Below are 21,191 nucleotides of genomic sequence, written 5' to 3'. Positions count from 1 at the left end.
GACTGCTGACTAACTCTGCTTTCTTATTTCTTTTTTCCCTTTTCCTTGAAACCCTCTGTCTTTCCTCCTTAACTCTTCCCTTCTTCCGTCGTCTGATTTGACGGGACACCCTTCAGGTGAAGATCTTGAAAGGAACGATGGCAGTCCTTCCAAACCGTATTACATGCCTCCAGGCCTGCACAGGATACTTAACAAAACTGATCAAGGAGGCAAAAAGTATGCTGTGTCCTGAAACTGTCACCTCAGTGGGACGTGAAGAACAGCGCTAGTACTGTAGCACGCTGCATCTCTCCCGCAGCACAGCAAAGCCTTCTGGGATATGGAATCAGATAGCATTTACAGAAGCGATCTTCTCTCTGCACTGTCTGCTGATACTGACTGACTCCTGCTGTACTTTTTCCCATACTTTTTTTCTTCTTTTTCTTTTTGCTGATAATTCTGTCCATCATTGCCTTACCCATGTTTGTCTTCTGGAGCAAAGTAAGGTCTAATACAAAAGCAAGTTATTCTATATATTTACTCTCTTTATATTGCAAGTATTCTCTTTCTATACAGCCCTTTGTTTTCATGTCATTTTTGGTTTACAAGTTCATACAGTACATTGATGTGCATGTGGATGGATTGACCGAATTCTTAATCCACATGATTTTAATATTAACTTTGTCATAATCTATTGGAAAATGCTATTGTATTGGGGGAATCTTAATAGATACAGTGTGTATTCTCTTATAACCATGTTTTGATAGAATCTATGAATTTTCAGGTGTTCTGATGGCAGTATTTAGTAACTGTGCCTGGTTTAAAAGGAAGAGTACTACTCTCCTTTGTTTTTTGCAATCAATCTGAAAGTTTTTCAAGTTCAATTTATAAAAGGAACATAAAAGCCATTTTTTTGTAATTTTGTAGAGGGGTTTGATGCTGCGTCTACTCTGTGAAGTTCAGTACAAGTTGTCTTTTAATGGGGGAAAGTTTTGTAAAAATGAAATGTTTTTTTTTTTTCCATTAGAATAAAGCTGAACTAAATATCATGAATGGTTTGATTATTTTATTTTTCTTTCATTTTTCAGAATGCTAACAAATTGTATTTTCAATTTTATTCATTACATTCTCAGCTTAAAATAATATATATGCTGTTTTTGAAAGAAGTCTTTTTGTTTACAGTAAAGAGAGTAATATTATGAAATATTGAAATTTAAAAGAACTACTTTAATATATTTTAAAATGTAATTTATTCCTGTGGTGTCAAAGCTGAATTTTCAGAGGATCCTTCAGAAATCATTCTAATATGCTTATTTGTGTGCGCAAGAAACTTTTCTTTATAATTATCAATGTTAAAAACTGCTTAATGTTTATGCATAAACAGTGATTCACTACCATTCAGAAGTCTGTGGTAAGATTTAAAAACAATAATAATAATAATACTTTTATTGCATTTTTTTTTTTAATAGCATGCACACATTAAATTGATCAAAAGTTCAAGTAAAGATATATAATGTTACAAAAGATTTCTATTTCAAACTTTGTGTTCATCTAAGAATTCTGAAAAAAAATGATCACAGTTTCCACAAAAATATTAAGCAGCGAATACTGATTGATGCAAAAATCATATGAGCGATTGGTTGACATTAACGTTGCTTGTGCTCCTGTTCTCAGTGCTTGATCTGGAGAAGAACAACGGCTCGGCGACCCGTCCGTATTACATGGGCAGCAGCCTGCGTGCCATCCTCAACAAGAAGAACAAGAGACCAGAGGAGAAAAAGAAATGTAGAAAACAGAAGAAGGAGCAACCAAACAAAAGGCACTGACATGTAAAACAGATTCTGGTTATTATGGTAAATCTCATTAGAAGCCCAAAAATATAAATACAAGAATCTTTGAACTGATTTGCATCTTTTTGTTTATTATGCAAGTAAATATAATTGACAGTAGTATTTTTTTGTAAATTTTAGTCTTTTTTTTTTTTTTTTTTAACAGATTCTTGTCTTTTATATGACCATTGCATTTTGTTAGCACCCATTTGGGGTGAAACTGCCACTTCTCTCATATTGAGAAAATGACCGGTAACATTAATTAAGAATTTTTCTCAACTTTTGTAAGTTGCTTTTTGTAATTGCAGTTCAGCTGAAGTGCCTTATTCCAACACGCAGTTTTAACAGTTCTTTTAACCTCAACCACATGTTGATATGAGCCCTTTTCTGCTGTGCAGAGCTTGTAACTCTATTTATTCCTTCGTTAATGCTCCAACTGCATTTCTCATCAGGCCGAATGCTCTCTAGCAGTAGGAGGTTACACTCCTTTAGTGTGATTTATTGTGTCCGTTCACATTTCATTTTAGCCCGGGAAGGACTTGAATTTATCTTAACACCTTGATATAAATGTGTGTACAGAGTAGTGGTGGTTATTTTATGTGAACTAATTTCTGCTCATATTTTAATGCCATTAATTTGAAGTATTTGTTTGTTATTTTAATTTTTATAAATACTTTTTTTTTGCTGTAGTTTTTCTTTTATTAAGTATTAAGAGTGTATTCTTTACTAGTTTTATGTTGTTTTGTTTTTTCAATTGTATTTTGAGTTTAACACTTGTCTAATCATGTCATTAATATGTAACTATTTAATTCTCTTGGTAAATTTACAGTGTGGTACACATTTTTACTATTTGTTTTAAACACGCATTGCGCTATTTTGCAAAGCTTAATAACACTGTATGATGTAATCCAAGTGCAAGGATAATTTCGGAAATAAAGTATTTCATATAGACACTTGACAGTAAGTTATTTTTATTTAAACCACATGGGAAATGAACAAAACACACAATGATAAATAAAAATATATAAGTTAATAAATTAAATACAAAGGTATAACAGCGGCATAAATGTAGTTACAACAACTGGCACAACATTTACAACTGAATTGTAAAGCGTTTAGATGCTGCTGATTGGTAGATGTGTTGATTTTTGGGAGAGTAACGGCTGATAGAGTAGAGATGATGGTGTGTGCACTAAAAACAAAAGCACAAACACAGAGGGACGAATTTATGTCATCCTGACACTGGATACCTTTTCCATTAGCAGTTTTAGTAATATTCATCAAAAACGATAATAAATGTATAATGTTGCACTACATTTGCTCAAATCTTACCATCAATGCAGGTGCTGTGCATCGCTGTAAGCAGGGATGTGTGTGAATAGTGCTGCTCATTCAGGGTGGACACGGACTGGAGTAAAGAAAGATCACTTGTCGTTACTGCTGAACGAGGAGGAGAAATGTGCTTCTTATGACGGGCGCGACAGTTTTGAAACCAAACCTGACCAGAAAGAAATTCAAAGAAATTACTTAGACAGCATATGAGCTTTCTTCTGTTGCCACATACAGTAAACCATGCACGTTTTTAGACGGCTCAATTTAGGCACTTTAGAAATTGATAAAGAAATGTAACCTGAATGACGCGTCTGCTAAGGCCAGTCTGTTCAGCAAGCCTCTGAAGTGTCTGTGCGTCTGGGTTATTGTCCTGAGCAAACTGGGTCTGCATAACCTGCAAGCCACAAACATCAAAATAGTGTCAACAGGGCCAGAGACATTAAGCCAGTGGGAAATCTCTAGTATGGTTTGATTACAAGCAACACAGCAGGGATCCAATATTGCTTACACTGAACTTTATTTTAATAAGACTTCAAACCCCAGAACTCAGTATGTGGTGCATATTGAACAGCATGAGCGATGCTTTTGTTTACCTGTAGCTGGTCTGAAGAGAAACTGGTACGTGCTCTTTTAGATGGTTTTTGGTTTATTTCACATTCTGTATGCAACACACCTTCAGGAGAGACGTTTTTTCCTGGAAAAATAAAAGTAATGCAAAGGTGTAATTATTTATAAGACATACTGAGCATGCTACAAACCAGGAGACATCAAAACCAGACAACTGCTTTATTCTCCCTAAAATGAAACTGGATTAGTTTTACATAGCTTAACCTTGTAAAGCCTGACATACATAAAAATAATATTGAGAAAAATCTTTATTTTTTTTAACTAAACAGTTTATTGAAACTTTATACTCATAAAAAAGGAGGAAACAACAGTGATTTTATTCAAAAAATATGCAGTTTAATGAAGGAAGCTGCTGATATGTATATGGCCAAAGTGACATCTTTATAGCAGACTTCTTACATGAAATGCTTATAAATATCAGTCTATATCTCACAATGAGGTGTCTTAGCAAGATTATATTTAATCAGTGTATGATCAAATCTCTAGTTTTAATTATAGGGGAAAACATAATGCAATGCAATACAATGATGATTGAGAAATAAACATTCCTCAAAAGCCCGATGTATCATATTTGATACATTTTAACATGATTTTTCTAAAACATTAGATATGGATAATCAAATAAACTAATAAAATCAAATAGTTGCTTCAGTCCAGTAAGCGTTCATCTTGAAATATAACTAACAATATCATTTTTTTTATATGTACTTTATAAAAATCAGTAAAGGTTTCACACCAAAAAGACACGTATCATAACCCAAAGGTGGACATTTTTGGAATTACACCAAAAAAGCTTTTTCTTTTTTTTCCCAGCAAATTTTATGCAAGATCATGTTGATAATTTAGAGGCCTTAAAAATTTGATTATCAATTATGATACCAGAGGCTTTATAGGGTGAATGTGCACCCTCTGTGTGCATGCAGGACTCTCAACTTACCTTTTTCAGCAGCACCTTTGAGTTTGTCCAGCATGCTGTCGTAATGAACGCGACACAACAATTTTTGACCAACCAAAGCAAACTCCTCGCCTGTGGACAGCTGCCTCTTACAAAAGAAGCACAAGAAACATGCCAGGTGGTAAACATTTCCCTTCGCCCTGCGCACCCAGTCTGTGGAGTGAACCGTTTCACCGCAGCATGAGCACCACGTTCGATACCTCCTGTCAAGCCATAATGGATTTGGTTAAATACATACTGAAACATCTTCTCTGCATATGCATAATCTTTCAGAAGTACCTGAAGTAATCTAGTTTGCAGAAGACCTCTCGCTCTCTAACGTAGCAGGTTGTGTGTCCGCTCAGAGTGGTTTGGCACACACTGCATGAAAGGCATTGCACATGCCAGCACAAGTCATTAACCTGCATTCAACAAGAAATTTTATTACAAACTGAGAATCAACTGATGGAATCGATCATACAGCATTTAAAACTGTCAATGAAATGAATAAACATTAACTAAATGATCCTTCTCACCTTAAGCAGATACCGGTCTAGGATGTCCTCTCTACACCTTGTGCAAACTGCTTTGCCTTGGAAAGCATCAGATGCCATTGCTTGAGGTAGAGCAGATGGAGAAGACCGGCCATTGAGAAGTTCTGATGAACTCTGTAGAAACAGAAATTATATTTGATCTAACATTTTAAACATACAGAAAATTTTATTGGTTCCACAACTGTAAACTATAGTCAAACTGCGCACTTCTGTAAAGCACAGATAAACGCATTGGGTTAGGGAAATGCGTCTATTAAATGTCTAATTCTACATTTAATTAATTAAAGTCAACAATTAACATTTTATTTCATTCAACAATTACATTTTTAATCAAATGTACATTTTTAATGAAAATTTAGTAACGAAAAAAATCGTATCTTTGCTACGCTTTACGAAAAAAATAACGCATTCGCTTGAGGCGGTAACCACAGCAACCGTCGCTCGTGCACTTATTAGGATCTGTATCGTACACCGACAACTCATAGGTAGGCTATTGTCATTATTTAACGCTTTATTCTAGGCTTAATTCATATCACATGTAGCTATATCACAAAAACTGTAAAACTATTTAAAATTTTAACGTAGGCTATTTAAAGCCGCAAAAATATGGTTCGCGTGAGATAAACCTCTATGAATAAAACCCGAAGAATTAGCCAACCTAGAATATTAGAAAAAAGTTGTCCTTCTATGTCGTAGATTCGTAGTATAACAGGACTGAAAAGTGTATGATTAATTGATGTCTTCAGGTTGTTCGAGCCAAAAATATGTATATTTACCATAGAAATGTCGCTTGTAACTTCTCTGCACATGCTGGTAAAATCCTCACTGCGATCCATAGACATGACTGTAGTGAATGCGCTTCGGATTTCCAAATCTCGCACCGAAACACAGCCTTTAAATGTGCGCGCTCCATCCCACAAACATCATCCACTCTCCTCTTCACCATGACAACCGCAACAATTACCAAAACTACATTTACGACTTCCAGAATTCCATTCATTGTTAAAACACGTCCGACTCTTGGAGTAATGGTTATCTGTGCAATATATTATGTACTTGAAATCCGCATTAGGGATTCGGAAACGATTCACACATAATGCCTTCATCCCAAACGTATCAATTACGCATGCCAATCAAAACCTCTGAAGAATCAGTGGAAGAAGAGAATTGATTTATTTAATAACGTCAATTAAAACCCCGCGTTTGGCAAAAACGCGCAACCAGAGCAACCCAAAGGTGAAGAGGTCTCATTAAACTCTTGACACTTAATTGCCGCCATTTCAAGGCGGGTCCTTTTCTTCTTCTGGTATAATTTAGGGGAAATGGTGGAAATATTATACATCACTTCGCGACCAAAAAAATCAGTTTATCATTATGACGAGAAAGGAGATTTCTATTTATTTATTTGTTCATTGTTGGTAGCCTATTTCAGAATTAAACAACAGGTGTTGGCCTTAAGCAATTTCCGTGTTAACGAGAGTTTTAATTTTAATTGTGTCATTTAAAAATCTTTATGCACCAGCTGACAGACATGTGCCATAAAACCTACAGTTTGTAGGAGGCTTTAAACATTTGTTTGAATGTTCTTAAATTATTTTAATGCTTTAAGAACAACAACAACAATAATAATCTATTATTATTATATTAACATTTTATTAGTCTATCAATATTGATTCATTTAATTTCATAGGACTATCTGTAATGTCTAGTTGTAGGTAGGCCCTAAGTTTATGGGGTCGCTTTTTATTATTTTTAATTAACCCGATATCAGAAATTGTGCCTAATGACTGATATGCTAACTAGGCCTACTTATAGATTATAGGCTACAATTATATAAAAATATTTTCCTTAGCAACTTAACTAATACAGATATTTTTCATAACTGGCATCTGTTTTTATTTTGTTTTCCATGAGATTTCCATGAGAGTTTTGGGTGTATGACAATATCTATATCTATATCTATATATCTGTCCTATATATCCTTATATATATATATATATATATATATATATATATAGGAGTAAAATAATTTTCCAAAATTTGTCTTCTACATCTGACCTTTGACCTTTTTTGGGGTTCTGTCACTTATAACTGACTATGTCCCATTAGGGTAAATTATTTTTGCCAAATTGTTTGAAACTTCACACACAATCAAAAGCTTTTTCACTATCTGAAAAGAAGTGAAAAGGTCTTACTGTTTCAAAAAACATTAAAAATCATTATGAACATTAAATTTTTTTTCTTGTGCTGCTATTTTTGATTTGGAACTCACATGTGAAAATGTCTAAAGCTTGACACAAATTCACATGCAATTTCACTGCCTGAAAACCATGTCTTAGTGTTTTAAAAGCATTAAAACAACTTTAACATTGTGTTTCATCTTGGAATTTTGAATGAATTATCATAGCAAAAGTCAAGACTTCTTTTTCAGTGTTTCCCACACAACCCATGAATAAGTGTGCTAACTTGTGCAGTCATCATTGGAGCATTGCTGCCTGTCAGTATAGTATTGCCAATAGACATTGGCATCTTTCCTGACCTCTGGTTGTTGTATGGATCACATCTTTCAAACTGGCATACGATAATGTACCCAAATGCCTGACTTCCACAACAATCAATTCTTCATCACTGCCTTCACACTCATTGCTTCTATCCTCCTCGGTCCTCAACAACTTGTTTTATTACTACAACCTGATTTTCTGATGCACTCCTATCACTATCATCAATACTTTCTGAAATAAGTACAGATTTGTCTCTCCATCTCTCTTTGTCTCTCTACAAAAATGAACCTAAAACACATGCATAAAGGCTATTATACTGCCTGCCTATGCTGGTCAATCGTACCAGCTACACCAAATATGCATCCCATAATAGGACTTTGTCAGTTATGCATGACGTTTTTTGGTCTCTGAGTTATTGTTTTTATAAAAGTGCATTAAAAATAAATAAAAAAAAAAAAAAAAAAAATTTAGAAAACGCATTTGGACGTACAATTATATTTTTTTATAACTTGAATTTTCTAGTCTAAAATGAGCTCACTATGGAGCCTTGAGAGCATGTGACCTAATGTGCTAATGCCTTCTTTACTTTGTTGCTAAAAATGTGAAGCACATGGTAAATAAATGTTAATTTTACTGGTTGAAGGGGATGTCATTTGTCATCACTAAAATAAAAATTTGTTGGCTGAACATATATTGACACACACACACATTATATATATATATATATATATATATAATAAATTGTGTTTATTTTTATTTTACAATGTGCCAATGGAAATTCTCGTCGTGCACTCTGATGAGGCCTTCTTTAGCCCGCGTGTTTTGAGTTAAGTGTGTCGTGATCACTTCAGGACTCCAGTGATCACTGTCTGGCCAATCAGAAAGCCTTGTAAAACTGCCATAATCAGGGAGTGATTGCCTTCTCCACAATCACAGCACAAATGTCCAATCTAACACTGATTGCACTTGCTGCCACCCACAGCACACCCAAACACCACAGCAATCCCACCGATGCCATCTCTCTCTCTCTCTCTTACACACAGACACATACACACACACACACACACACGTTTGTTTTTGTGAAAAGTGGGGACATCCCATAGGCGTAATGGTTTTTATACTGTACAAACTGTATGTGCTATTGCCCTACACCAAAACAGGAAACTTTGTGCTATTTTAGATTTTCAATACACTCCATTCTGTGTGATTTATAAGTGTTTTGAAAAGTGGGGACATGGGGTAATGTCCTGAAAAGTCACCTTCTCCTTGTAATACCTGTCATACCCTTGTCATTATACAAATGTATGTCCTGATTTGTCAAAAAACGCACACGAACACACATACACACACGTTTACTTAGCTATCTAAATGGGGACATTCCATAGGCGTAATGGTTTTTATACTGTACAAACCGTATTTTCTATTACCCTACACCAACCTTACAGGAAACTTTCTGCATTTTTACAATTTAAAAAACCTTTGTTTACTTTATTTTTAAACCAGTTTTACAAATGAGGACGTCCCCAAAGGGAGGTTTTGTCAGGTTTAGCTCACTTTTGGGTACAAATTTTTCCCCAAAATATGGTTAAGTAGGTACACACACACACACACACACACACAAACCATTCCTGTATACAATTCACGCAATAACTGCATATGAATGATCGTTGAAGTTTTGAGAAGGCAATGCAACAGTCTACACATTAGTATGGACTCCATACTGTGGAGTGAAAATTATTGCTTTGATGGTAGGCTATTACTATTCTTCAGCAGCCTACAGAAAAAGGCTAGCAAGGCTTTTGAGAAGGAGCGCTCGCTGACAAACGCAAAGCAATGGAACACAACGGAAAGGCCTCAAGGTCAGAGCGCAACATTAATAGCGCAAGACGTGACGCAAAGACCATATAAAAGACGAAAATAAAAAATCGCAGACGGAATGTAATAAATTGTCCAATAAGAACGCGTAATTTTAAGCATATAGCCTAAACCATGTTGCAGTTTTAATTACAGGAAAAACTTTGGTCAAATTAGGTGCAAATAAGTAAGTAGAGTAGCTTACTTTACGTGTTATTCTACAATTTTAGTCACGCGACCAGATTGAGAAATTCATAGATGCAAACTCCTCACCTTTCAGTGACGACTTTCCTTTTTGAGATCAAAATATGTCACCTATGAGATTTGCTTAGATCCAGTGAGAAAGTGTTTTCATGAGGGAGGGGGTCTTGCAAGGGTACCGTACTGGCAGGGATGGGCAGTATTTCAAATACATGTATTTAAAATACGTATTTGAAATACAAAATACTATTTTGTATTTAAATACATTTAATCTTAGTATTTTTATATTTTCAAAATAAGCTACATACAATAATTTTGCCAATCAACCCCTTTATTAGACAGCTGATTTCATGTATCAGCCAGTTCAAACATGTCACTTTCATGCATGTGAGCTGCAGACTCCATCTAGAATTGGGTAATGAAATTGTCTGGATTCCTGTAAGGAAATAAGGAATAATACTGCCAAATATCAAAATGTCCTATTTCCAATTTCAGAAGTCCTGATTACAAGTGATTTGCTGTTGGAAAGAATAGGAATCGTGGACGACGCCAGGTTTCCTGGGAAAATCTTATTAAAGCCAAAATCGTAGATATTTAAGATATTTAATTTTGAATAAAATGTAGCATCCCATTCGTTGACAACTGTCTCATCATTCACAGTGCTATCTTTACAGTTAGCTTGTTGATGATTCTGGATTTTCAGTCAAATAGCCTACATGCTGTTTTGCTGTGTATAAACCATACAAAATGCTTGAAATGGTGATTGCACTATGTGCATGACTTTAACATTAAAACAAGGTGATATTGCTTTTATGGGGAAAAAAAAAACATACCTACTTCATTAAACTTTAATCATTACTGCTATGGCGATATGACAATATATATGTCGGAGATTATATAAAGTGTAAATCAATTGAACTTTTTCTATATAATTTCTATATTATCGTGTTATATACAGTGAGGAAAATAAGTATTTGAACACCCTGCTATTTTGCAAGTTCTCCCACTTAGAAATCATGGAGGGGTCTGAAATTGTCATCGTAGGTGCATGTCCACTGTGAGAGACATAATCTAAAAAAAAATCCAGAAATCACAATGTATGATTTTTAACTATTTATTTGTATGATACAGCTGCAAATAAGTATTTGAACACCTGTCTATCAGCTAGAATTCTGACCCTCAAAGATCTGTTAGTCTGCCTTTAAAATGTCCACCTCCACTCCATTTATTATCCTAAATTAGATGCACCTGTTTGAGGTCGTTAGCTGCATAAAGACACCTGTCCACCCCATACAATCAGTAAGAATCCAACTACTAACATGGCTAAGACCAAAGAGCTGTCCAAAGACACTAGAGACAAAATTGTACACCTCCACAAGGCTGGAAAGGGCTACGGGGAAATTGCCAAGCAGCTTGGTGAAAAAAGGTCCACTGTTGGAGCAATCATTAGAAAATGGAAGAAGCTAAACATGACTGTCAATCTCCCTCGGACTGGGGCTCCATGCAAGATCTCACCTCGTGGGGTCTCAATGATCCTAAGAAAGGTGAGAAATCAGCCCAGAACTACACAGGAGGAGCTGGTCAATGACCTGAAAAGAGCTGGGACCACCGTTTCCAAGGTTACTGTTGGTAATACACTAAGGCGTCATGGTTTGAAATCATGCATGGCACGGAAGGTTCCCCTGCTTAAACCAGCACATGTCCAGGCCCGACTTAAGTTTGCCAATGACCATTTGGATGATCCAGAGGAGTCATGGGAGAAAGTCATGTGGTCAGATGAGACCAAAATAGAACTTTTGGTCATAATTCCACTAAACGTGTTTGGAGGAAGAAGAATGATGAGTACCATCCCAAGAACACCATCCCTACTGTGAAGCATGGGGTGGTAGCATCATCTTTGGGGTGTTTTTCTGCACATGGGACAGGCGACTGCACTGTATTAAGGAGAGGATGACCGGGGCCATGTATTGCGAGATTTTGGGGAACAACCTCCTTCCCTCAGTTAGAGCATTGAAGATGGGTCGAGGCTGGGTCTTCCAACATGACAATGACCCGAAGCACACAGCCAGGATAACCAAGGAGTGGCTCTGTAAGAAGCATATCAAGGTTCTGGTGTGGCCTAGCCAGTCTCCAGACCTAAACCCAATAGAGAATCTTTGGAGGAGCTCAAACTCCGTGTTTCTCAGCGACAGGCCAGAAACCTGACTGATCTAGAGAAGATCTGTGTGGAGGAGTGGGCCAAAATGCCTCCTGCAGTGTGTGCAAACCTGGTGAAAAATAACAGGAAACGTTTGACCTCTGTAATTGCAAACAAAGGCTACTGTACCAAATATTAACATTGATTTTCTCAGGTGTTCAAATACTTATTTGCAGCTGTATCATACAAATAAATAGTTAAAAATCATACATTGTGATTTCTGGATTTTTTTTTAGATTATGTCTCTCACAGTGGACATGCACCTACGATGACAATTTCAGACCCCTCCATGATTTCTAAGTGGGAGAACTTGCAAAATAACAGGGTGTTCAAATACTTATTTTCCTCACTGTATATCTGTGAGCTTTTAGTGGGCAGGAGTTATTGATATGTCAGAGCCATAAAGAAACATGGATAAATGAGTAATAAGCAGCTTTCTGTGTGTGTGTGTGTGTGTGTGTGTGTGTGTAGAGTCGATAACTATAGCTTATGCTAATGATAAATACATAAATAAAAAAATAAAAAATAAATTGTTCTGGTATACTCACACTAAGCACAGTTTCCTTGTACTACAGCCCAAGCGCGATTGTACTTTCGCTAACAGACAGATATCACAGGATTATTACAGAGGCAACTGAGGTTAATGGTGGAATCTGTCGATTTACTCACAAAAAACTACATTACCTGTTCATCAATAAGATGAGAACCTGACCCATTATAAATAAATGTACTTGAAATTAAATTAATTGAAAAGTGTAATATCCAAGTAATAAAGATTTTGTTGTCAAAATGATAACAATAGCGCATACAAAAATAGTAAATTGTTCCATGCTGCGGCGCAGTTAGCAATCACACACAACATGGTGGCTTATGCAACCGGCCCCTGGGTTGTTTCAATTAGTTTTGTATAGTATTTTCTTTACTCTTTACCTCAAAAACTATGTCTAAAAAGGGTAATATTTTATGTATGTGAGGTCTAAGACGTATGTGGGAACGGTAGGCCTAAAGACAGGGAGGGCAAACATTTTGCATTTTAGGTCAGCATTTGCCGTCTTAAATAGCCTGCATAGCACTTCATCTTTTTTAACATGGGATTTTGACCAAATATATTAAAAAATGGTTTGTTTGTTTGTTTTTGTTTTGTTAGTTAAAAAAAAAAAAAAAAAACAGTTTTGGATCATAAAATATATATTTAAAAAATACCTTATAGTAACTACAAATGAGCATGTAAAGCAAATATCTTTAAAAGAAATTCACCTTTTTCCCCTTACCTGTTTGCATCTCTGAAATGAAAAAAAAATCACTTCTTTATGTGTCTCACACACAACCCTACTCAGTAGACTACGACGTGTACGGTAATGCTTTTTACGACTCTCTGTACATAGAGTAAAACTAACACAGGAAAGTACATGGAAATAGAACGAACATAGGAATAAAAAGAACACCGGAAAAAAAGCTTAATGGTTATTTTACTCACTGAAAATCCCCAGAGAAAACACTAGAGGGCGTTAATGTACAGCTTTAAGGCTTATTTTAACCTGACCTACAATAATCTCCACGAAATAAACCAAATTCATGTTTGGGCCTAATAAATCTTCAAAACCATAACATTTGACAAAAGTGATATGTTAGACAATACATGACATGATGATTTTTCCCCCATTATGCAACTTTTATATTTCAATCTAATAAGAACTGTATTATTATTTACATCAAGGATATGTAAAAAAAAAATCGACTATAAGATTTATTAATAATTACAATGTAGCATTTAAATAAAGCACAAAGAATGCCGAGTCTTATGGGCATCGTCACGTGATTCACCATGGCAACGCTGGCTGTCATCAGTTCCGCGCGAGGAAAGGTGTTGAGTATTCAGAGCCGGGCAGACAGATGCACACATAGTTTTATTGTCCTCTGGATTAAAGAAAGCTCGCGTATTATCGCTTGATTGCTTGATTCATATCAAAGATCACTGCGCACCGACAAAATGAGTCATCTAAACCCAGGGTGAGTAACTGAGTAACTGCTAGACCAAGTTGCAGTGTTGACTGTAATGTTCTATAAAATGCTCTCTAACTACTGTCCTGTCTTAGACTGCTAGCTGTATTACCAAGCAATATGCATATTAATTATGATTTTTCAGCTGTATTTTGATGGCATGATACCATGAACAAAAAGCTGTTGTTACTGTGGAGATGAAACAACAGAAAGAGATCAACCACTCCTTAATCGACAGGTTATATTGTTCAGGAATGACTTGTTTATTGTGTATCAAGGGAATGTTGTTTATTTGCTGAACATGCCTCGAATCTCTAGCTGTCATATTAAATCTATGTCTTAATTGATAATTAAGACAAAAATGAATTATATTTAGCCTAAGTGTAATTAGACTGAATCCAAATGTTTAGACTGTCTTTCACAGGCATTATGTTTTATTTCTGAACAATTTTAGAGAGAGACATGAATTCAAAGGGGGGCCATGGGTTAAGTGTGCTATCCATCCACACTCAATTCCAAAAGAAACCAGACACCGGTAATGGTATCTACTTGGCCTGGGGATTGGTGTACAGGTTGTGTTGTCTTCTTTACAAACGCTGAGGGAAATCAAATCTGTATCGGAAAAAGCCAGGCAGACAAACAGTCAAGTAGAGTGTTCACCTCAAGCTGAAATCCTTGGCACTGGTGGCCTTGAGGATCACTGAATCATCCCATCAGTCTGGTCAGGCCTGTCTATAAATTACAAGTCCATCATGCCTGGGATGAGATGAATGTTATATTGTGCCTGGAAGCAGGCTGGTTTCCACTGGGATTGCAGATACTGACAGATTTTTAAAATTCAAATAGGTTAACACCTTAACATTATCAATGTTCAGGAATACAGTGTTGGTAATGTTTTTGTCCTTGTAGTCTTATTTCAGCTTACAATAGCTTAACTGACAAACATCTGACTGGATACTTCCACAATGCAAGAATACGAAGACATCTTCAGAAAGTTGGGCTGGTATGTGCACATTTAAGATAGTCAAGCTAGAAAATTATGTTATGATTATTCATTGAGTCATTCTAAAAAGTTTAAATATTTACAAACTAACATAAGTTGAGCTTGAATTATAGAATGTAATTAGTATTCTCATAATGATTGCTTTAGATAACCTGTTAAAAGATGAAAGGAAAAGCACTTTATTTTATACAAGATCAGATGCATCAGTCATTAAATGCAGGTGCATGTGCTTCAGATCACTCGGAGCGGCCGGATTGTTCCTGATAAGGAGTACAAGCACAAGCTGATCCAGCGAGCGCATCAGAGACATGTGAGGGAGTGTCTAGCTCAAGCCATCTTTCACAAGGTGCTAGACATGGAGGTGAGAGCATTATACAGTCCACAGGTGCTTTATCAGATGCTCTATTATCCTTGGCCATTGTGTAATGTCAAAAAGTAAGGGTACTGATGTCACATAATCAGATTTTTACAGTATAAAGGCAGTATTTAAACAAATACAGTTAGTTTAAATGAAGCATAATTAGTCATTATAATCTAGACTTCTCATAAAATCAGAGAAAATTGCTGAAATCTTGTACTAAAGCAAAAAAAAAAAAAATTCCATATATGTTCTATGAGATATTTCACTTTTCCGCTGTTTATTCAGCGCCTTCATCAAACTGAGATCAAGAGAAAACTTGAGGAATTTGCACGGAGGGAACGAATCCATAAAATGAAGGTTTGTCTTTTTACAGAACTCCTGTCAGACTCAAAGTGGCTTTGGTGACATGATAATAAAGTTAATTTTGTGATTCAGCTTTTTGCATTTTATGTTAGGCTGAGCGCATCAAGAGATATGAGGATGAACCAATGCTAATGCTGTCACCTCGGCCACCCACAAGGCCAAAGATCTCACATGCACAGCATTCTGGGCCGGAGGGAGAGCATTCTGAGTCAACTGAATCTGTGAGTGGTCTATTTGAGTGTATAATGAGTAAAATAAAATTCATAAGATATAAATTATATATCTGCTTGCGTTTATTCTAGGATTTAGATAGTTACCCAGCTAGTCTTAATGGTTGCTGAATTTGCAGAAGCAGATCACTGTTTGCTCATCAGGCTCTGATTTGTTTAACAGAAGGTGATATGAAGTGTTGTGGTTCTTCCCATCATGGATGTTTGCCTGTTGACGTTTTAGGTGCCTGGAGAGTTACTGCTCCAGCAAATTGATGACACATGAGCTTTATTGTTTGCTCTGGTTTCTCTAGATACGTTTTTGCAAACCCACATGTTAAGATCTCATCTTGTTAGTTTCACTAGTTTAAATTCTACTTAAAAGTAGTTTTTACTTAAATTAATTGTAATTAATGCAATTAGAGTTTTTGTGACAGAACTTTTGAATTTATCTATTTCAACAATACAGTTATTTACTGGAGGTTTGTATTTACTGTCTAATAAATAACAATAGAGTAAAGGTTAGTGTATATATAACTCCTTTTTTATAATGCACCAGTTTTACATTAGTAGGATGTGTCACATCACAAAGATTCAAATTTGGTAAGTGAGTTATTCTTATACTCCTGTAGCCGAGTTCCTCCAGGCCAAACACAGCTCCAGGGAAGATGCAGAGGCCTGTTCGACTTAAGCCCCTAAACAGCCACAGTGCCACGGCCTCTCTGAAAAGAACCTCCCCTCGACACAGACCCCGGGACCGGGAATCCTCCAATGACACCGATCAGCCCCTCAGTTATATGGTGAGACCATCTCGAGATCCTAATATATGTTCACTTACAAAGCACAAATCACACTTAAACATCTAATATTACTAATTTGGATACTGCTCTGCTGAAGTATTAAAGAAGCAAAAAATGAATATTCTTATAAAACCAAATTATCAAAGATATGATTCACATTATTTTTATAATTGTATTTTTTATTAATCAAAAGTCTTTTGAATTAATTTTACTGTAAGTCAACAGTTGTTTCTCAGTTAGTTTGTTTTATTTCTTATACAGATTTCTAGGAAAAACAAAGTTTTATAAGAACTGGTCTCCAGAGCTATAAACTAGCAACCTCAGAGCAGTGTTATTTTAGTATGATAATTTAGTATCATACTATTGTAGTTTTTAGTAATATTTTGATTCAGTTTTTATTTTGATATTTACTTTTTTATTTTAATATAGAAGTTTTTGTAATTTTTAATTGTTTTAATTTTAATATATATATATATATATATATATTTTGTGTGTCTACATTTTTTTGTTCATTTTTAATTCTAGTCATTTTAGTACATCACGTTAAACTAAATTAAAATAAGAAACTAAAATGGCAACTAGCTGAAATAAAAAGCTTTTTATATATATTCGCTTATATTTTAGTTAATGTTTATTTCAAGTAACACAAATGTTTTTTTTTTTTTATGATTTTAAGTTTAGTTACCAGTTTTAGTGAACAATTATAACTGTATAATAACTAACATTTCTGTCTCTCTGGGTTGTTTTATAGCTGGACAGAGATGCCGTGAAACATTTGACTACAACAGACTTCTCTAGCCCTGTCTCGCCCTACCGGCTTCCTGTCATTAACAATTATGTGACCCCTGTGCCGCCCCTCACAAAGAAAAAAGAAAGAGGGCCGAGAACGAACGGCACACTCAGGGGTCGAAAGTTCAGACCCACTACAGCACCAACAGCTGCTACAGAGGTCAGTACATTGAAGTTATGTACATTAAAATAAATCTTCACTCACAAATATTCTATTATACACTATGCTATTCCTCCGTCTTCAGCCGTCTTCTCTCCAGAGGACATCAGCCCAGAGTAAAGTGTTAGTAAGCATGGTGTACTTTGGGAAGAGTGTTCACCTGTCCCATGATCTGATGGACCTGAGAGATGAAGTGAAGGTCTTCCAGCAGCACTGTGGCGGAGAGAACCTGTGTGTCTACAAAGGGAAGCTGACAGAAGGAGGTCAGTGTAGGTCTCTGTACACCTGTACTTTGTAATTCATATTTTAAGGACACCATGAACTGAGTTACACTATTGATCTGGGGGCTTTTTGATAATAAGTGGTTCTTACCTGGTAGTGTCGCATATATTAGAATATATTATGCTTATATAATGTGATTCTCCTCTTTGATAATAAAACACAATCATCAAAGGCAAATTAACTTTCTTTGCTTACCCTTACTTGTAGAAGTGTTCCAGTTTGTGTCAAGACGCCACCAGGGATTTCCCTTCAGTCTTACATTCTTCTTGAATGGCCTGCAAGTGGATCGGCTCAGCTCCTGCTGTGAGTTCAAACACAGGAAAGGCGCTCGGCTTGGGGGCAGACATGGACACTTTGGATTTTGCGGTGTGGAAGGAGCCTCTCCATGCTACAAGTAATGAAAATTTATTTCAATATATAGAAATTTCAATTATATATGTACATACTACCTTTCATAATTTGGGGTCAGTAAGTCTTTTTTTAAATAATACTTTTATTCAGCAAAGATGCATTATATTAATAAAAAGTTAAAGTAAACACATTTATAACAATAATAAGTTATAAAAAGTGTATTCCTAAAAATATTAAGAAGCACAATAAGCATATCAGAATGATTTCTGAAGGATCACGAGACACTGGAATAATTGCTGCTGAAAATTCAGCTTTATCACAGGAGTAAAATGTATTTTAAAATATAAAACCACACTCCCTTTTAATCATTATTGGCTTTGGCTATTAAAAAAACCCACATTGGTCAACCACTATTCAAAATGCATTATGGTTTTGTATGATGTCATTCTTCAGGTGTATTATTGCTATGGGCTTGGACAAAAAACCCACCCCTCCTCAAAAAAGAGTGAAAGAGGAGCTGCCAACCTCTAAATCCTCTGATGCTAAGGAGGCCACAGATGTAGATGAAGATATAGAAACACATTCCAATGCAGAACCTGACACACCTCAGGAAATGGAGACAGAAGCTAATGTAGAAACAACACAACAGAAAAAGACTAAAGACGGTACTTTCAAAAACACAATCTTTAATTGATGCCTCTGCAGGGCTATTGTACTATGCAGGTTAAAAACATGGTCCCAGCTATTGAATTAGTAGTAAAAGAGCAGTAGAGCATAAATCTAGCAACCAAGGCCATGTGTTTGAATCCCATAGAACACATTCTGACAAAATGTATATGTTAAATACACAAAAGTTATTTTAATGCATCTTTAAATGACCACTTGTGTTGTGCTCTCGTATAGACTATGAGGAGGACTTTGAGGCAGATGATGAAGGGCCAGTTGAAGATGGTGATGAAGTAGAGGAAAATCCATCACCTGCTGCTACTGGAGCAGAAAAAGAAACCAAGACCAGGGATGAAAATGACATAAATGAAGAGAAAAGCAACTCTGACAGTGATAATGCCAGTATGTCTAGTTCGTATTACTTTGTGGTCACACTTTTCAGCAAAATTTGTCAACATGTAATATGAACTAAATGTTTCTTAAACACCTGATACTCACAGATTATTTGTCTTCTTCCTTCAGAGGTCAAAAGGTCATCATCTGTCTCATCTGGTCGAACGTCCAGCTTGTCCAGCAGTGACAATGACAACAGTGAAAGAGAAATTGTGGAGGACACCAAAGAAGTCACCACTGCCGATGTTCCAGAGGAGAGCTTACATGCAGAGGAAGTTCTCACCACAGCTGAGACCAAACCAGAGGAGACAGAGGCCACAGAGTCCAGCAATGTTACATTGCCTCAAACTGCAGCAGAAGACTCTGGGACACAGGATAGTCCAGGGGATGGCATGGAAAAAAGTGACCTGGAAATGTCAGAAGACACAGACAAGAAAGAGGGAACTGAAGGTGAGCAATCTGGGGAGGATGCCAAACCTGAAGATAAGCCACAAGAAAATGAGCCGGAGAGAGGTGAGTGTCTGCATGAAAATAGCACTGCGTGCCTATCGTGAGCTTTTGTGTTTATTCATGATAGCTTTTACAACATCAGAACTGGAGGGTCTGTTTTATGCTATTTACAAATAAACTAGCTGGGATCGCTGCAAGATAAACAAAGTGTTTAGTTACTTCACACTGCATTTTTAATTAAAGCTGAAGTGTCATTTGTTGGACGTTAAAATACTTTCTCCTATCCCAGCTTAATATGCAGACATCTGTTTTTACATTTTTGTTTATTGTCACTACAGACACAGAAATTACACATTTCAGCTTTAAATGAGCATTATTACTCTAATATTACCTGAAAAACATTACTTACTTTCACCTGAGGAGAGGATAATGGCATGTTTTTTGCAAGTACATGACCTCAATAATTACTCGAGTTCTGATTGTGTTAAAAGCAGAACATATGTAACATACTTCTCTGTGTAATTGTCAAGGCCACTGAGAGCCCAGTTTGTTTAACTCTATGTGGTCTTGCAAACAGCATTGTATTGATTGATTTGTTTGTGTTAAATGTTTTTTTGATAGCATGTTATGTGTGTTTCCATAAACATACTGCTCTGTATAAACTGATCTGTCTTGACTTTAACAATTCATTAAGAATGTTTAGACTTGTTTTTGAGCTACTTATATTTCATAATATGACAAGTGCACTGCAAAACAATCTATAAACAATCTATATAGTATGCATTACGTGTTGGCTCTTATGGATTTGCCAATTCAAATGCTGGGAATACAGAGCAGTGTTTTCTATTTGTGATTTTGTGTCAAGTTTCTGATTTCAGTGTGTGTGAATCAATGTGCATCTAACCATTTTTGATTTGTTTTCTGTCACACATGATTAAATACACTGTTTGGCTTAATACACTGTTTGTGTAAAATCCTTGTGTATTCTCATCAGAGATGGTTATGGATCCTTTTTGGACACCTGTCCTGTGTGAAAGCATTTAAGTGGTTGTTCGCTGCATGCTGTGTTCCCAATCAAAGTGTTTGCTGTGTTTGTGGTAATAAACTTTTGAAAAACTGTTTCATTTACATTATTATTTTTGTTTCATTGCTTTCTGTGTTTCATTTCTAAATATGTTTAACATGAAATTCATTCCTCTAATTGTGACTGTTATACATTTAGTTCATTCACAAGGTAACATTAACATTTTGTTATGGATGTCATATGTCTGTCTCATTCCCCGTGACTATAAACAGCCAAGTCAATGCAGGAGAAGTTGGCTGATGTCATTTTGAAGGAATCTCAATGTAGTTCA

General features: G+C 35.9%; 3 protein-coding genes across 4 annotated transcripts in view; 2 read left to right on the top strand and 1 right to left on the bottom strand.

Moving 5' to 3' along the window:
* The window catches only part of slc44a5b (solute carrier family 44 member 5b), a 23,517-nt gene extending 21,550 nt beyond the window's left edge, over nucleotides 1-1,967 (top strand). Inside the window, exon 22 of the mRNA XM_058784509.1 lies at nucleotides 1,654-1,967. Within this exon, the coding sequence (XP_058640492.1) occupies nucleotides 1,654-1,805 (152 nt within the window). The 3' untranslated portion in view covers nucleotides 1,806-1,967. The remainder of the gene's footprint in view (nucleotides 1-1,653) is intronic.
* A 127-nt stretch (nucleotides 1,968-2,094) lies between these two features.
* LOC131545567 (LIM/homeobox protein Lhx8) lies at nucleotides 2,095-6,507 on the bottom strand. The gene is given in 9 exon segments (XM_058784508.1): nucleotides 2,095-3,000; nucleotides 3,141-3,306; nucleotides 3,439-3,534; nucleotides 3,734-3,834; nucleotides 4,705-4,925; nucleotides 5,002-5,123; nucleotides 5,238-5,369; nucleotides 6,032-6,142; nucleotides 6,145-6,507. Coding segments are annotated over 9 exon segments (1,137 nt in total). The 5' UTR covers nucleotides 6,256-6,507; the 3' UTR covers nucleotides 2,095-2,923.
* A 7,333-nt stretch (nucleotides 6,508-13,840) lies between these two features.
* erich3 (glutamate-rich 3) lies at nucleotides 13,841-20,927 on the top strand. 2 transcript variants are annotated; one of them, XM_058784491.1, is made up of 14 exons: nucleotides 13,851-14,018; nucleotides 14,155-14,247; nucleotides 14,464-14,544; nucleotides 14,919-15,012; nucleotides 15,248-15,373; nucleotides 15,659-15,730; nucleotides 15,829-15,957; nucleotides 16,578-16,745; nucleotides 17,497-17,694; nucleotides 17,780-17,957; nucleotides 18,184-18,370; nucleotides 18,781-18,992; nucleotides 19,231-19,395; nucleotides 19,516-20,927. In XM_058784491.1, the coding sequence occupies exons 2-14, from the start codon at nucleotides 14,207-14,209 to the stop codon at nucleotides 19,938-19,940; spliced, it is 2,076 nt and encodes a 691-aa protein (XP_058640474.1). In that variant the 5' UTR covers nucleotides 13,851-14,018; nucleotides 14,155-14,206; the 3' UTR covers nucleotides 19,941-20,927. The 2 variants fall into 2 exon arrangements, with proteins under 2 accessions (XP_058640475.1, XP_058640474.1); XM_058784492.1 differs by lacking the exons at nucleotides 14,155-14,247; nucleotides 14,464-14,544 and having other exon boundaries at nucleotides 13,841-14,018.
* Nucleotides 20,928-21,191: the final 264 nt, after the last annotated feature.

The sequence above is a fragment of the Onychostoma macrolepis genome, chromosome 08 (assembly GCF_012432095.1).
Source record: "Onychostoma macrolepis isolate SWU-2019 chromosome 08, ASM1243209v1, whole genome shotgun sequence".
NCBI lineage: Eukaryota > Metazoa > Chordata > Actinopteri > Cypriniformes > Cyprinidae > Onychostoma > Onychostoma macrolepis.
This window is presented reverse-complemented; position numbering and strand designations above follow the sequence as displayed.

Coding starts and splice junctions, on each gene's coding strand:
- erich3 (XM_058784491.1), top strand. CDS start 14,207: ATGAAACAACAGAAAGAGATCAACCACTCCTTAATCGACAG. Junction 15,374..15,658: donor ACAAGGTGCTAGACATGGAG/GTGAGAGCATTA, acceptor CTGTTTATTCAG/CGCCTTCATCAAACTGAGAT. Junction 18,993..19,230: donor ACAGAAAAAGACTAAAGACG/GTACTTTCAAAA, acceptor GCTCTCGTATAG/ACTATGAGGAGGACTTTGAG.